Here is a 17,097-nt window from a genome sequence, read left to right on the forward strand (position 1 = left end):
GTGAAATTAACTTTTTTCTCTGAGCTAGAGAATTTAGTATATTAGTTCACCGATGCTACCATCATATAGGTATAAACAAATATCAGTTGGAGTTTTTAATTTTTCAGATAGATGGCCATTTCTTAGGGTATCTTCTTACATTTCGTAGGAGTACACTTTGTCCGACGGTAAAATATCTCTTATTTTACTTAATATATACTCCTGGGAATTCAATACTTGCCAAGGCGCTTCAGCTTATTGTAATCGTTTGATAAGGTTACTCGCATTCGATCGATTTACTCGAGAGATGACTAGTCATCGAGAGAATGTTCTCTCAAACGATTACAGGATTTCCCAATCCTGCGTGCAATTACCGAGTAGCTTTACGTTGCACATTTAACTAATTTCTCACGAAGAGTTACGCTACTTGTCCTGATTTGTAGAATTGTAGGACACCGTGTATGTGTGAAGATCAATGAAATTGTACGAAGTCGAAAGGGATATGTAAAACGTATACTGACGGATTTTGTTCATCAGCGGACGAAGGAAAGGCATTTATATCGTTGTACAGTTGCGGGCATAAATACCTTTTCTGCGGATGTGACGCTGCCCATGTGAATTCAGATGAATTTCTAGTTATAACTCAAAACTTTGGTGAAACATCAGCTTGTTTTGACAACAATGTACATTAACAACCTAGACTTTGTAATGCCAATTGTCTTTATCGACTTGCGGCAAGAAATTTGCTGGAAATTTATTGATAGTGTACCCGCAAATGCAGCGCGCTCTAGCGGGAAGTGTCTCAAATATCTTGCACGTGGACTCGAGCCTTTAGTACGAACCATTGCGATCGTAACTAATAATTCTGTAACCGTCCCTGGGATTTTATTAAGTGTAACCTAAAATTGCCAACTGTATGCACAGTGTTATTCTAACATGAGAAATGTCTCTGAGTACACAAAGGGAAGAGGTTCATGACCGCCAGTGTACGTAGGTGGAACAGTAGGTCCATAACGAAGTCCCAAGTCCAAAGATGGTGGATTTTATGCGTTGCGTTGGTCAGCTGCCTATTTTTAAAGTGGCATATTCGTCTCAACTATTTTGAGCTCGAAGAACTGTTCCAGTATATATGATAACTGTATTGAAATTACAGGTATTGTGCCGAACAATTGACCTCGTCCATGGCATTTAGCGCGATACCGTTTCTGTATCGTTATTTCGCATTTTTAACACGTTCGCTTCGGAGTGAAAAATTGGTATGCCTTGACTGAATAGAATCTTGGGCAATCAAGAGGACATTCTGGGATCCCGCCACTGTGAACGTGTTAACTAGCAAAAGTGGGCAAAATTCAATTTGATTATTATTTAACGTTGCGTAATTAGACCTATTTTGTACGATTAATCGTTCGTCTCCCAGCATTTTAAACGTTTCATTGCGATTAAATATTAAGTAATTATTGATTGTACATATCTAGTTGCTACCTGCAAGGAAAACCTATATTCTGTAACGCTGATTTCAATAACGAAGGAAACTTGCTAGGATGGAAAAATCCTAGAATTATGTCAATTACGACCTTGAAAAAAGTGGGACGATTGCGTGGATTTTACAGCTGCACAATTTTTGGACGGTGATTTTTTTTTTTTTTTTTTAATTTACTTAGTCGTTAATTATATTCTTGCACAGAACCCTGTTCACAGTGTTCCGTCGATATTAAAGATATAGTTTTATGGTCGCTTCATTGGTATGCACACTTTCGCGTTTCTTGGTCTTACTTCGGAACATTAATAATATAACTGAGAAAAAGTCAATATTTAAATAATTGTAATTAACTAAAAGGTGGCAATAGAACCACGGGCACTCAATTTCTTTTCTGAGATTAATCGTTTATACAAACATAACCGATGCGATTAAAATTGTGGACTGTCGAGCTATAAAATAAAATATTTTGTACAATTTCCAAACGAGAAAACATTGATATAACTACTTTGCCCAAGCTATGGGTTCCGTTTTGGTGAATCATCCTTAATTTTTATAAACAATTATGGTTTGCAAAGCTCTATGCCAGTTGGAATGAAGACGCGTCGTTTAAATTTTTATATTATAATCATTGTATATGCCCTAAATTATTAATATTTATTATAAAATAAATCATCTCTCTTTATACTACCGAATAAATGTAAAAATGGTCCCAGATTGTATAATTAACAAAGATCCTTATGCATGTATACAAGGTTTAAGACTGACCAAGTATCACTTCCAATCGATTTCAAGAAGATCAATTGAAAAAATTTCGTGGTGTTATATTTGCGTCGCGTTGACTGCCAAAAACTCATTCTGGATGCTTCCGGAATTTACTGATTAATTAAAGTATTGTAAAATAATATTTATCTAAGAATGTTTAGACATGGAACACTCCGAGTACTAAGAGAACTAATAGCTTATTCGGAAATCAAAAAGGTTCGCGTGGTTATTTTTTTTGCTGCATTGAATTATATTGAAAATCAGGCGATCGTTTTTGGTTTCCTAATTGCACTCGAAACGGCCATTGCTTGAAACGCACGTACAGTTGTTGAAATCGAAAAACGTAAGGTATGAGTTCGTTTTCCTTGCAGGAAAAGGCACCCGCACCAAATAGCAGATAAATTACTGGTGTACTGAATCGCTTTTTGAATTCAATTAAGATACTTTTTGTACATTACTATTAAGTATTCGATATTTTGTGCAACAGGGATATGTAAAGGCAAGTAACATGGTCTGTATAACTATATGACTACTGGAAATATTTTTTAACGGAATAGATTGCATAGAACATAACATATACAAATCAAAGTTTTAGCGATAAAGAAAATCGTACCGAAGGAGTTTATCCGCCGTGGAAATCGATAATTATTAATAGGATCATGGGAAGTGATACCGAGTCATTACGTACAATGCTTTAGTTTCGAAATGACGCGAAAGTCCCTCGTGCGTCAGGAACTTTTAACCAATTTTAACTATTGGAAGCAGCTCAATTAAAAAACGATCCGGTCAATTTATTTATAATGTACAGTGGAAACGACTAAAGACTGAGAAATAATTTCATACCGATAAAACTCAACGGATTTAGCTCCGTGAAATTTCACTCTATGGCGCTTCGTTTCGTTTATTACTGCAATCTATTATGAATGTTAATGATAACGATAAGCCTTATAAAGTATAAATACTCGATGGTATACATGTAATGTATACACGTTGGTTCGTCAAAACGTTCCGAAACAACCGATTGCGACCGTGCGACTCGAAAACGCAGAAGAGACCGAACTCTCGAAAGAATATATTAAAATTTCATGTCAATGATGTGCGTCGAATGCAGTGTTTCTCAACTCAGAGATTACTTCCACCGATCGTTTAATTAGATACATTTAAATATTCGCTTGAAAGCTCTTTCTCAAGTTAAGCAGAATCGACATTCAAGATCTCTCATCCGCGAATCTTTGGATATTGAAGCCCTTGAAATATCGGTCGCCTGTCATTGAAAGGCGAATTAAGTATTCAGAAAAGACCGGCAATATGTTAAAGTGCCGTTGCTCTTTCATACTTCTCGATAGTTAAAATATTCGGTAATAGTTTTGTATCAATCGTCGATTTTATTTAGTCAGGTACCAACGTAGAATGATAAACTGTAAGTTGAGAAACACTGTTATAACATGTAAGCAGTGTATATAATATATCTTTATATTAGGTACGCATTTGATTTGACATTATATTTAACGACCTTTACGTAACATTTTCCGTTCCTCTAATGTCGAATTGAGGCAAGTTCAAACATGCACGGAGAAAATGATGAGTCTTAAAGTTACGGAAGCCTATCTGTTGGGAATTATTGTTCACGATATGGTTAAGGTGAAGTGAAACCTCCTTCAAATCAGTCGATTCGACAATTTTACGACAATTTAGAACACTCTGGTAATCGATAAACTCGCATTTGTACGGGATAAAGGCAAAAAAAGTGTTGTATGCGCTTCTATGCCAAAACGATGGTAATACGAGGTCTCGGAGTGAAAATTTAATTCACCTGGAAATCACAGATGGCGCAGAGTGTCCCTTTGCAGTCAATTAGGGCCCCAGAAAGCATGAATCCAGAGGATTTCTAGTTTTACTTCGATTTCTTGATATTTATTGTTCGCAAACGACAGGTGGAGTATGCCATTTGGTACAATATCCAATATAATTCGATATAGCTGTCAATATAAATACGAACGTCGGCAACGTAGGCATTTAGAAAAATCTTCTTTATCAACGTCGATCAAGTTCCTCGACGTGTTTCACTTCACCTTAATACGGTTAAAAACTCTCCTATTAACGGATTAATCCTGTTAATTTTTATTTCCTTACATGTATAGGTAGCAGAAACATTTCTGTCGATCCAAAATCGAGTCTCTATAATAATTGACGATGTAAAAAGGGATACGTGTAACCTGCTTATGTTTAATTATTATGTATTTCAAAACTTTCAAAGGGAACACTGTTAAAAATGTTTCGATGTTATGAATACTTTCTAATCCAAATGCATACTAAACCTAGAAACAGCGGTACTCGAAATGGAAATTGAACAAATGTATACTACCTTTCGAGTACAAAAGTATGTATGTATGTATGTATAATTACAAAGTTATTTAAAATGTTGGACAAAACAATAGGTCGAGAAATGTAATCGGTACAAATATTAATAACTGTACCACAACGCGTTTTTTCTCAAAATGGATACAATTGTGTATGTGCAAGTGATCGTAAATCAGTATACAACAGATATCGAAATTTAGTACACATGTCCTCTGAAATTCATATATTCGTATCCTATAACCCAGAACATAATTGTAGTAGAAATTAAACGATATTGTATCTTGAAATGTATACTATATGTCGAACAGATATTTTTAACAGTGTAACGTGTAATTTTAATTTGCCACATTTACTTCTACGAGTTACATTAAATTATTTCAAACTCGAGACGTATTTTGAAAATCCGGGGTGAATTCTCATGCACAAGGAACGTCCGGTTCTACCCATTTTCTTGATAAGTTTCTTGATAAATTGAACTTGTAGGGAAATCTAATGTAAAAAATAGCTATGTCTTATGTTACTTTATTACCGTATGTAATAGTACATCTTTGGGCGTGGTCCATAAGGAGGTAAAAAAGGTATAAATCAAGCATGTCACTAAGAAACCTCAGTTTGACCGAATACGCCATAAATTTAAATGTATTAAATTATTGTTTTAGCACTTGGGGAACAAAGTCTGGTTGCGTTACTCGAGCGAGTTCCTTTGCATACATATCCAGTCTTGCGGTCATCTGTGAAATAGAATAGGGGAAAAACGTCAGACCAAAGAATGAGTCTCTAAGCATACGGAGGAAAAATAACGTTAAACATTCCCACTACGAGCTGTAAAATAGGCGCCAGTCCTTAAAAGGATATGATATGATTACAAAACCGGGTTTACATAAATTGCCAATAGAAATGTTTTGGAAGGACATTTTTCTGCATGCAATGTACACACATAAAAGTATATAAATAACATTTAACACGGGAGGCGTTCAAATAAAATACTGTTTACAACGTTACGTTTCAAACGAATTACGTAATTATGCGCTGGGACATTATTGCCGATCGGTAGTTATTTTCTGTTCTATAATTTTTGAAATTATACAAGATTTTGGAATTGTATTTATGCAAACGAATACTGTAAACCTATGTTTATTTCTCCCTGCAGCGACTGCAGCAGCTACCGTTTCGTTCTACATTTTCGATACCGAATATCTCGCGTTCAAGTGAAACTGCTAGTTTGTGACTACGGTGTAAACGCCAAAGCAAGCTGCTTTAACAAGTCGTCCTGCAAGTACTTGCTAGAGCGGCTTGCGGCAAGAATTTCCTGCAAATTTATTGATAGTGCACCCGTAAATGTAAAGTGCTCCAGCGAGAAGTGTCGCAAGTTACTTGAACGGGAACTTTTTCCTCATCCTGTATAGGCCACTTGAACCGCATATATGAAAACTTGCTAATACTGTGGAAAAAGTCATCTTTCAACCTCTCTTATTCTTACCCGGAATCCCCAGAAGTCCTTAATCTGTCGACACAAGTTCAGGTCAAGTTCGGTAATAAGAAGTCCATCCTGGTGACGATTCAAGCCGGGCGTTCGGGTACCATCGGGAGCCGTGACGTAGCTGGAACCATAGAAGTGGCCGAAATCCCGATGAGGGGCAGCTCCATTTCCAGAAGTGAAGGCATTGGGGAATATCTCCGTGCCCACTCGATTAATGGCGCATGTATAGTAGCTGTTCGCGATCGCAGCGTTCCTTGCTTCAATGGACCACATAGGCTCGGACAGGGCGCTCGTCGTTGCCGAAGGATTAAACACGATCTGAAAACGCCATAATTCTGAGTTTAAGTAACTTTAAGGTGACATAAAAGGCGCCGAGAAATTTAATCGACCTCGATGATATAAAATTCATCTATACCCTGTTTGGCGGTAACGCCATTTTGAATACTCAAGGGTAACATACCCAGTGAACACCAAACCTAACAGTTACGTAACTTAAAACTAACAAATAACGTAACGTTTGTTACAATGTAATAACCTAACGGTTACTTAACATAGAGCTAACTAGTTACATGACATTTGTTACAATGCAGTAACTTAACAGTTATGTAACATGGAGCTAACAGGTTACATAACATTTGTTACTATCATATCTATATAAAATGTAATAACTAATTGAAGCACAGCCAATCAATCGCGTTCCCCAACGGTGGACAAGTCAGCATTACTAAGTATTACTAACACGCGTTACCTACGGAACAAGCCAGCATTGTCTTACAACTGTTTATAAAAGTATTTTCCATATTTTCCCATCTAACTCTGTAATGTTCCATTCTTATCATATGTGCGCCAGCCTTTACCGGTCAGCATTAAATAAAAAACGGGAATAACTTCAGATAAAACGAGTAAACGTGTTCTCAGATGAATAATTAACCATTTTATAGAGGCTCCTGTTTTCTTTCTAAATGAATGCTGCCTAGTTATTGTAATTCCCACGGCGCGGCGGGAAAAAAAAACTATACGTAATATTTTATACAAAATAATGATTGTTGTGTATCCTTTGGATGTTAGATAGGGCGTAAATGAAATAATACCTCGGCTCCATTCATTCCGAACATCAACCAGTTCAAAGGATGATGGCGGCCGTAACAAGTGTTGATGGCAATCCGGCCAAATGGCGTTTCGAAGACTGGATGGCCAGTGTTGCCTTCCATATAGTAAGTCGATTCATTGAAGTCGTTTTTACGGGGAATGTGATTCTTCCTATGTTTTCCTATTACTTTTCCGTCGGTGCCAATAACTACAGCGGTATTCCAAAGAGTGTCACCGTTAATGCTGTCTCTCTCCAGTATGGGGGAAATAATGACCATGTTATGTTTTTGGGCGACCTTCGCCATTAATTCCGTCGTAGGTCCATTCACGGCATTCTCGGCAAACTCGGCCCATGGGTACTTTTCTCGAGTACAAAATGCAAATGGCATTGCTGGAAGGAATTTTATTATTTTAATATGAGGTTGAAAAGTGCTGAAGCAGATTCATTAAGTCAATGTTGAATGCAATAGGAATCTCTGTTAATCAATCACTTGAATGGTCTCACGGGATGAAATGTCTCAAAAGCGTTTCTATTACATATATCTGCTGTAACTCTTGTAATAAATGTACATTCGTTTCATATAATTTGTACATAATCGTACATGTCACGTATGTCACGTCTGGTATAATTAATCATCCATTTCATTGAATTATCTCCTTCTCTTATAATGTTCGTTTAAATGAAATGTTTTTTTATTTTTTTCGTCAACCCCACCCTTGATGGTGGTCACCCACCCATCGATTCGAATACAACACTTTTTTTTAAGGGTAAAAGACCAAACTGTCCGAAACTTTGACACATCACTCCTGATCATCTAAGAATTGTCCTGACACATTAAAAATTTGGATTTTTGGAAAAAATTTTTTAACAGCCCAGGCCAGAACCAAAATGCCGTCGAGCTCTCATAATTCGATCAATATACAATTACCGAAGGCTCTGATATGAGAAACCAAAGGGTCAGGACAATTTTACGACAATTTAGAACACTCTGGTATTCGATAAACTCGCATTTGAACGGGATAAAGCCAAAAAAGGGTTGTATGCGCTTCTATGCCAAAACGATGGTAATACAAGGTCTCGGAGTGAAAATTTAATTGACCTGCAAATCACAGATGGCGCAGGGGGTCCCTCTGCAGTCAATTAGGGCCCCATAAAGCACGAATCCAGAGGATTTCTGGAGTTTTACTTCGATTTCTTGATATTTATTGTACGAAAACAACAGGTGGAGTATGCCATTTGGTACAATACCCAATATAATTCGATACAGCTGCAACGTAGGCATTTAAAAAAATCTTTATCGACGTCGATCAAGTTCCTCGACGTGTTTCACTTCACCTTAACTTCGGTGATCTTACGGAAACCCGTGTATTGACGCGACTTTGAGCATTAACCAGTTAAAGGGTTAAATCAAACAGAATTCCGAACAGGCCGAAGTTCGGATTTAATTCCTGCCAATGACATTACTCCGGGCGTACGACTGTTTGTAGACAGGGGATGAAGAATTCCCGTCGCAATGGCTATACATATAACAAATTGTACATGTTTCTAAAATAGAATATAAACTAGACTTACTCCAGCCTTCCTGCAGGCAAACGATATTGACACCACATTGCGCAGCGTGCTCCACATATTTCAGAACTTTTTTCTGTATTGCATCTCGTTGGTCACGAACGGGTTCCGTAGTGGGTAAGACGATGGAATTTTGAATGATTCCTACACGGACGATTCGTGGTGGTCGGAGTTGCTCCTTCAGGGCGCCACCCATCCTGTATCCTTTGAGTTCGCATTGCACGTCTTTTCCAAATTGTGGGAGATCAAGGGCCCTAAGATCAAGAAACGGTATTTACGGCACCTATAGGGAAAGCCTAAATAAAATTTTCTTCAGATGTCAACTTAAACCATGACTAGATCTTGACTTGACGTCAGCCAAAAAGAATATTCTGGAATACATTACCATGTCTTACTTAGGGCCTAGCTTGGCTTTGACAAGGAAGGTCTAGACATAATTAAATTGAGTTCACAATTAAATGTTATGTAGGTCGTAGCCTGGCGCTGTTAGGAAAAGCTTAGATAAAATGTCTTGAACCCCAGCTTAAGGTGAAATGAAATAATCATCCTACATACATATATGTGCCCATAATTATGAAAGTGGTCTAAGTCATATATTTTTTGTTTCGAAATTACATTGAATTAATTTCGTTTGAAATAATGTGGCGTGAAATAACTGATAAACTCATTTTTTTTCAATTTTGACGTTTTGATTATCATTTCCGGATGGGTCCATGTTTATCTAAAACCGTCTGTATTAAGTTTAGGAAGATTAAACCCACGCATCGAATGCGATTTAAATGGTGAAGAATATTTAAGATTATGCCACGTCTTACTCTACTTCTCTGCCGTAAAGCAAACGTTTAACCTCCTTCAGTAAGCCTTCCGGTACGTGGTCCTCCAAAATCTGCTCCAGAGTTAATGTCTGCAGCGATTCCATCCCAGAGGTGTTGAAGATTTCCATTTTGACCGACTGAGTAAGAGGGTCGGTAACTTTTCCGAAAAATCCCGAGTGCAATCGAATGTCCGAACTGACTGTGACCGTTCTCGAAGGGGCGACACTGCACCGAAACTGCAATATATACGCAGAAATCTGCAGACGTCCTTCCTCTCGGGCGCGCTTTGGCGAGGAATTTTTAACGAGGCTTCCTGCTGATTGGTCGGAGACAAGAAGCTACTTGAAAATACTGATAGCCGCGGGAATATCGTCGGGGCAGGTCAAAGCGAGGGTCGTTCGAGCGATCGAATATTTTGCCAGTCGATTACTATTTGCATCCGCACATAAAAGATGCTAACTCGATCGATCGTGGTAGTGTCTTTTGAATGTTAAAGAGATTCGGTGCCCTTCCTTGAAATGAAAAACAAAATGGCTACGCCAAGCGCGGCGTTGGAAGTGAAACTTTTAAATCGAAGAAAGGGCGGGAAGAGGAAATTCTAGGATAATCGTGCAACGAAAGGAAGGAAATTTATTAAATAAAGCATATTTTTACTCACTACCCTGGTAGCATAGAATATTTTCTATATATTTTGTTATAAACTTCGGTAAATATCTCAAGTGACAGACTTTCTTTAGGATGTCTTCTTAAGGCGTTAAATTCGAAGAAGCACGTTTTCCACTTTAAATTTCGGTAGTGTTTTTGTGAGGGATAATTTGTGGAAGAATTAAGAATAATGCGTTAAAGTATTGGTATTTCGTATCAGGTTAGATTTAGATGTCGGTATTTACTCAGTGTAAGGAAGATATTAGAATTAATAACCCCTTCGCCGCTGACAATTTCCGCAAATAATTTACTCAACACTGAGTTGATGGCTCCAGTATTTTGATCGGGAGCAACAATCCGAGTACAATAATTCGAATATTTTGTCCTGGAATGAGTTATTAATTAAATAATCAACTAATTAGCGCGTTAACACGCCACCAATGATTAGGTAATAGATTAGGAATGGATTACGAGGTTTCTTTATAATGAAAAAGAATTAAGCGATAAGCTTAAGTAAACCAATTAATTCATTAAATTGAATGCTATGCGGCAGAATATTTTTATCCAAATAAATTATTTTTAAATGGATTACTCGCTATCTTGACCTCGTGAATAACCCTTGAAAACCGTTACTGATTATTTTGGACCACCAGTTGCCAACTGTTAGAGTAGTCCCAACTCTTTTCATTTATTATAATAATCATTCATATATATGTCATCAATAATTCATTATAATAATCGACTTAAAAGACACTGTCAATTACTTCTAGTTTATTGCTCGGGTCAAAGTTGGGTCCTGATTCTTTGATTATTAACCACTGAACGAAAAAATCTCTTTCCAGAAGAGAAAATATTCTTGTTAACATAGATTTATAATTGTTATCAGCAGGAAATAAATTGTAGGGCTGACAGAAATGAACACAAGAAGTAAATATAAAGACAGTAATTGTACACGGAGAAAAATAGGTAAATAAATAACTAAAATAACTTTCTTACACGTACAGGTAGCAGAAGCATTTCTGTAAAAGTCAGCTGTAACCGTAGCTAGAAACGTGTGTTAATATTAATAGCGATGAATCTGGTATATTTAAAGTATTAAAAAATTGTAGGTGTAACGAAAAATATCTGTAGACAGACTGTTTGGCATGTGTTCACATGTGCTTATATGTATAAGTACATGTACACTATTGTTATGCATTTTCACTATGTAAATGATTTATTACGGAATGACGTTTTATGCACATGCGAGAACAACAGCACACAGCTGACGCTGCAAGTCCCGGAAGTGGAATGATGCATTATCTGCAGGTCAGTGACCTATCGACCTGCATCCCACCAATGTTCAAAGATTCTAAAATAACGAGAAGGTCGTTAACACGCAGCCTCAATAAACGTAATTGAACGCGACAAGTAACGTTTAGACGTGTTCGATTTCCGACTCGTTGGGTTCGGTGGATTTCTTTTCATCTTTATTTTCTTTTCCATGTTCTTTTCCTTTAATGAAATTCCATATCCATGTAAAGAGAAATAGGAATAATTAAATATTATTCATAAATGATAGGAAGGGAGTGCAAAATTACATTTATCGCGCAACATTATATTTGGAATGACATTATTACAATGTAATGCAGATACATAACATTATTGTAATTATCATATATTAATCGTCGTCAAAATCTATATTATTTCGACAAATATTAGGATGCTACTAGTCATAAAAACACGGAAAACGTTTCATAACATCTAACGCATTTTACACGTGGTTACCTGTGCAAAGCGATTGTCGTTCACTGGTGACCACTATGGCGGTGAACGTTTTAATTATCGCACAATAAGTGACGAAAAAAATGTGCGTAAAAAACCGTACCCACCCTTCCCTTCCTTCAGAATTTGAAGTTGCGACACGTGCGTTACATCTGACGTCATACCGACTACGTCAAGCTATGTTGTTGGGTATCTCCTTCCATCTAGGTTTTATGTCTTCTCTAGGAAACGTTCATCATTTTTTTATTAATATCCGTAGCTTTTAAACATTGTATATAAAGTACGACTCAACTCTCGATCACCCACGGTGTAGTTTTGCCTTTATCATTTGCGGATAAAATAAATAAGGTAAGTGAAGGGTAAAGTCAAAGAGGGCACCACGAGTGTTCCTCCTTACCATTAAAAGCGAGCAGTGTCCGTAAGCGTACATACCACCGTCAACTGCCGCATGGTATTACCATCACAAGTACGTGAGCCGCTAACGGCAACTGATAGATGGCACCACCATCGCCAGTGCGCGAGCCCCTACCAGAAATTCGTTCTGCGTTTAATCCCGGATTGAGGAGTGCGGTGGAGACGTAGTCAATGCGATGGACACATGTGATTTACTGAATTCGGATCCCGATTAATCCCGGATTGAGGAATGCGATGAAGACGTAATCCTTGTATACCAGCATCTATGTGTATACTTAAAAACACGTGCTTAAAAGTATATGAAAATGTGCTGTTACACTTATCAACATTTAAGCCATTGAATTGCTCTCAAGTAGATCAAGCGATCAGTTTTTATCTCTAAAATGAGTATCATTTAGTTTGAATATATGTTTGTAATACATTACAAAAATTGCTTGAGTGTGGCTGAATAATTAGGCATGTATAGATACAAGAAATATTAAGATTTTTGTTGTCAGTCGCCGCATGCATTGTCAATATTAATATTGTAATAGTAATTTGAAAAAGGCACTAAACAAGAAGGGAACCCACACATATTTTTTAACAAAATCCAAAGATATGACATTTTGGTGCAAGGTGCAATATAAAATGGATTCTACATTTTTCATTTTATACATTATTGTTTTAATGTATTAGAATAGCAATTTTGTTTCATGACATTGTGTTAATAATTATACTTGATATATAAGCAGAATTTACTAGCAATATATTGTTTTAAATTGTCGATCGATTATGGTGACCCTTTATATTAAGACGGTTCTGAAAATGATGGAATTACTGGGTACTTATATTTTTAACATTGTTATTGAGTCGAATATGAAATTTTAGGTTTTATCAGCAAGATGTCATCTTTAAGTGCCATAGCCATAGCATATAACAATTGTGATTCAGGCACAGAGGAATCAGAATCCGAAGCGGACTCAAAATCAGATCAAACACAGGAATGTACAACGGTTGAATGTCTAAAGCCCTCAAAAGATTATCGATTGGCAACCGATCAAACATCTTCAAGTGAAAGCAGTTCCGACGAGGAAAGCTCATCAGATACAGAGGATGATGAAATATCGGAAAAAAGTAGTAACGAGGATGATTGTGTCAATAGGTAAAACATTGCTATTCTTAAACCAGAATTAATAACATATATTGTTAATTCTATCGAGTTCAGTCACTACACGCATCTAGATTGCATCTATTAATATCATTGTATTATTTTGAAAACTATTGTTTGTGCAATTGTTAAAAAAATAACGATTTCCCGAAAGCTGTAAAAGGAATAATACATCTGAAGTATTACAAAGAAAAAAAGAGAAGTACGAATTTGATGATCTTCCGCCAATAGAGGAATTGAAAATCAGCGTACCAGAAGTCATCTGTGATCCCCTGGGAGAGGTAGTAATGTTATTATCCATGAGTTAATTTAGCATACGCCATGCATGGCATTGAATGTGTTAAACTGGCCAATAAATGTATATTTTACAGGTAGGTTGGATTGTTAACGAAATGGTAGTTGTTCGCCCTAAAGCCGAGAAGCCAACATTGAATCTTGATAGTTTATTATTTGTGGAGAAAGGTCGTCGAGTTCTTGGCCGAATATTTGATGTGTTCGGACAAGTGTCCGAGCCTCATTACTGTGTCCGCTTCAATAATTCTAAACACGTTGAAGAGTCTGATATAAAAGTTGGCATGACGGTATATTACTGTCCAAACACACCATACACGTCCTTGGTGTTTATGACTGAACTTTTAAAGTAAGAAAAGTAAAATATATCTAGTACTAGTATATACGTCTAGTTAGATAAAAAAAGAGCAAAGGTTCAATAAGTACAATTATTAAAAAAAGGGGTTAAACTTTTCTTTCTTAGAGTAAAGGGAACCGATTCGATTGGAGAAGATGAGCCTCTTGAGTTTTCCGATGATGAAGAAGAGAGAGCTTACTATGAAAAAGTGAAGCAGGAACAGAAGAATGAAATGCCTAATGCTGAAAAGAATCATAAAATGCGTAAACGGAAACGATTCACAGGTGAATTATTTAAATTCAGCAGTAATCACCCTATCTTCAATTATTATACAATTTCCATTTCTAGGTTCCAATACCTTATGGCAATCCAATCATCCATGGAACAGTAGTAGTAAAGGTTCAAATAATGACAGAAATAGGCGCAATGACTACAGTGAAAATGAAGACATCCATGGTGTACGGAATGATACAGATCGTCAGGATGATTCATGGCATCGAAGTCAACCAGTAGACAAAAATAGGTGGATGTTTCCTTATCCACCTCGGCCAATGCTTATGCAGCCACAGTACGTAGACCTGTCTTAGTATTATCTCATATTTTCTCTACAGGCATTCACTGTCGACTTCATTTCGGTATATCGAGAAAAAATACTTGTATTATTTTCTGTAATTCATTTTTAACATGAAAGTGTGATAACGTGTTTAAGGGGGGATGGTACATCATTTTCTCTATGTGCATTTTCACACTTACGAGAGCTGGAAGCAGGGAAACTTGGCACCCAGTAATGTTTGTACAGGATGTATTTTGAATAGCTTGAATGAATGAAATCACAGTCTTCCTAAAATATAACTTTGCTCTCTTTCCCTCTCTACTCTTTTCTGATTGGACAGAACTGATGAGATTAAAAATATAAACACTTGTCTCTAGGATGCGTGGTCCATTACCACTTCTACAGTTCCCATATGCACCTCCACCATGGCCACACCCAGGAGTTTCGGGAAGTAGAGCGACATGGATGCAACCACCGCCTCCACCACCTGGTATATAGTACAAATAATTTCTAGAGTTGAAATAATTACCAGAAAGGAACAATAAGCTTGTATATAAATATATAAAATTTAACATGTTTATAATATTTCTTCCAATTCTTTTAAAAAGTCAAATTTAACATAACATATTTATTTCATATTAAAACTTCCAACCGATATAAAGTTACACTCATAAAAATGGATTATCTCGATATGCAATCATCTTTGGATCGTTAAGCTTTTCATCAGCTATCTTAATGTCATTATGTATTTCTTTTATCAACTCATCTGTAACATAATTTCACATTTTTTAAATAAAACTTAATATCCTCCTTATTAAAAAGTGATTTCGATATCTTTTAATGATTCTCACTTTAAATTGACACTTACCAATGGAAGAAAACTCCTTTTCCGGACGTATGTAGCCGGTTATTATGAATTTAATTTCCTTGCCATAGACGTCATCAAAAAAATTAAGAAGGTGGATTTCCTTAAGCAAAATAATTTGTATGTTTATTTGAAATAAATTAATAAAAATATTAAAGTAGCAAAGATCGATCTTTCATCTTACTAAAGATTTCTTTTCATTTTTGTAATATGGGCACCAGCCTATATTCATAACCATTTTAAAGATACCCTTATTTTCTAACGAGGCCCACCCAAAGTAGACCCCTAATTGAAGTTCTTCAGGTAAATTATTAATTGCATCATCCGATATATTTGCTGTAAATAATAACAATTCAATTGTAATTTACTTTCAACGTAGAGCTATTAAGTAAACTTGAAAGAATGATATTTTCATAAAAATGAATTTGCAATGCACGGCACACATCATTGTATATAGCATCATTAATTGATTGTCCATACGTTCAATATAAATAACTTCCTTTTTTAGAGTAAATTATAAAGCAAATTCACGTTATATACTATAGGGTATTCTGTACAAGACATGAAATAAATCTCATGTTTAAAAGGCTCTTTTCACTTTCATTGGATACCATTATTCATACATTATTCTCATAACTTACCGGTAGGGATTCCTAATTCTTTTGACCCCCTGCCAAATCCTTTCACGACTTTACCAGATAAAAACAACGGTAATAAATCCTCAGACATGATAAACGCATGCAATACTCGATACACACTCAAATGCTTTCCTACGATAATTATAAACTTATCTTCTGCAATATCAAGAATAATTAAAATCTCTGAATTCCAAGTGAGGCAATACCAATCCGAGTTATCGATATATTAAGATATGTTGTAAAACAGTTAATACTGAATTATACTACATATAAAGTTTAACAAATAAACATAATTATTTACAAGGCATAGTTTTTAACATACAGCTTATTGGAATGAAGGAGACATAGGTAAGAGTAGATAAGAGGTAAGGCGGTTAGACATGGTTAGACATGGACCTAAGAATATATGGACAGAACTCAAAGCAGGGGGCTTATTACGTAAAGCAAATCGAGCGAAAGTGTGAAAAATGAGTAGCTCCGGTATTACGGAACGTTTTTGGTGGTGAAAATGCGAGACCATTCATGTGAACTGGCTCGATACAAATTTTTTAGCGAAATAGTGAAGCGTACATTCGGATTTACTGGGTGTGGACCCGATAAATCCCGGATTTCGAGGGCGATGGAAACATAGCCACTCCATCGTCGGTATTTATTCAATTACGGATTGGATAAATCCACGGGCATAGAAATAGAGGGAATACCACAGATGGTAATTTAGACACGGGGGTGAAGCAACGACCCAAGAGGGACAGCTATATTACCATATCAAAAATGGCGCAAGATTTAAATATGTCAATTTGAGTAGGCAGTTTGCGATGGTTATGCGTGAACCAATTGACAGCGATCAATTAGAACTATTCATACTGATCGTCAGAAATTATGATTTCTTCTCATTGGTTCTTGATGT

General features: G+C 36.4%; 3 protein-coding genes across 3 annotated transcripts; 1 reads left to right on the forward strand and 2 right to left on the reverse strand.

Moving 5' to 3' along the window:
• Positions 1–4,790: 4,790 nt before the first annotated feature.
• On the reverse strand, positions 4,791–9,767 carry LOC105696703 (beta-ureidopropionase). Its single transcript, XM_012419395.2, has 5 exons — positions 9,537–9,767; positions 8,725–8,975; positions 7,154–7,542; positions 6,063–6,380; positions 4,791–5,313 (listed from the first exon to the last, which is right to left on the reverse strand). The coding sequence occupies exons 1-5, from the start codon at positions 9,662–9,664 to the stop codon at positions 5,230–5,232; spliced, it is 1,170 nt and encodes a 389-aa protein (XP_012274818.1). The 5' UTR covers positions 9,665–9,767; the 3' UTR covers positions 4,791–5,229.
• Positions 9,768–12,611: 2,844 nt separating this feature from the next.
• On the forward strand, positions 12,612–15,259 carry LOC105696648 (H/ACA ribonucleoprotein complex non-core subunit NAF1). Its single transcript, XM_012419269.2, has 7 exons — positions 12,612–12,815; positions 13,227–13,500; positions 13,661–13,787; positions 13,878–14,146; positions 14,261–14,418; positions 14,483–14,702; positions 15,065–15,259. Exons 2-7 carry the CDS (start codon positions 13,241–13,243, stop codon positions 15,183–15,185), a joined length of 1,155 nt encoding a protein of 384 aa, XP_012274692.1. The 5' UTR covers positions 12,612–12,815; positions 13,227–13,240; the 3' UTR covers positions 15,186–15,259.
• A 41-nt stretch (positions 15,260–15,300) lies between these two features.
• On the reverse strand, positions 15,301–16,675 carry LOC105696649 (riboflavin kinase). The gene is made up of 4 exons (XM_012419270.2): positions 16,194–16,675; positions 15,737–15,888; positions 15,556–15,655; positions 15,301–15,453 (listed from the first exon to the last, which is right to left on the reverse strand). The coding sequence occupies exons 1-4, from the start codon at positions 16,279–16,281 to the stop codon at positions 15,356–15,358; spliced, it is 438 nt and encodes a 145-aa protein (XP_012274693.1). The 5' UTR covers positions 16,282–16,675; the 3' UTR covers positions 15,301–15,355.
• Positions 16,676–17,097: the final 422 nt, after the last annotated feature.

This window comes from Orussus abietinus, unplaced genomic scaffold (assembly GCF_000612105.2).
Source record: "Orussus abietinus isolate OABI.00-Male unplaced genomic scaffold, Oabi_2.0 scaffold23, whole genome shotgun sequence".
Lineage (NCBI taxonomy): Eukaryota > Metazoa > Arthropoda > Insecta > Hymenoptera > Orussidae > Orussus > Orussus abietinus.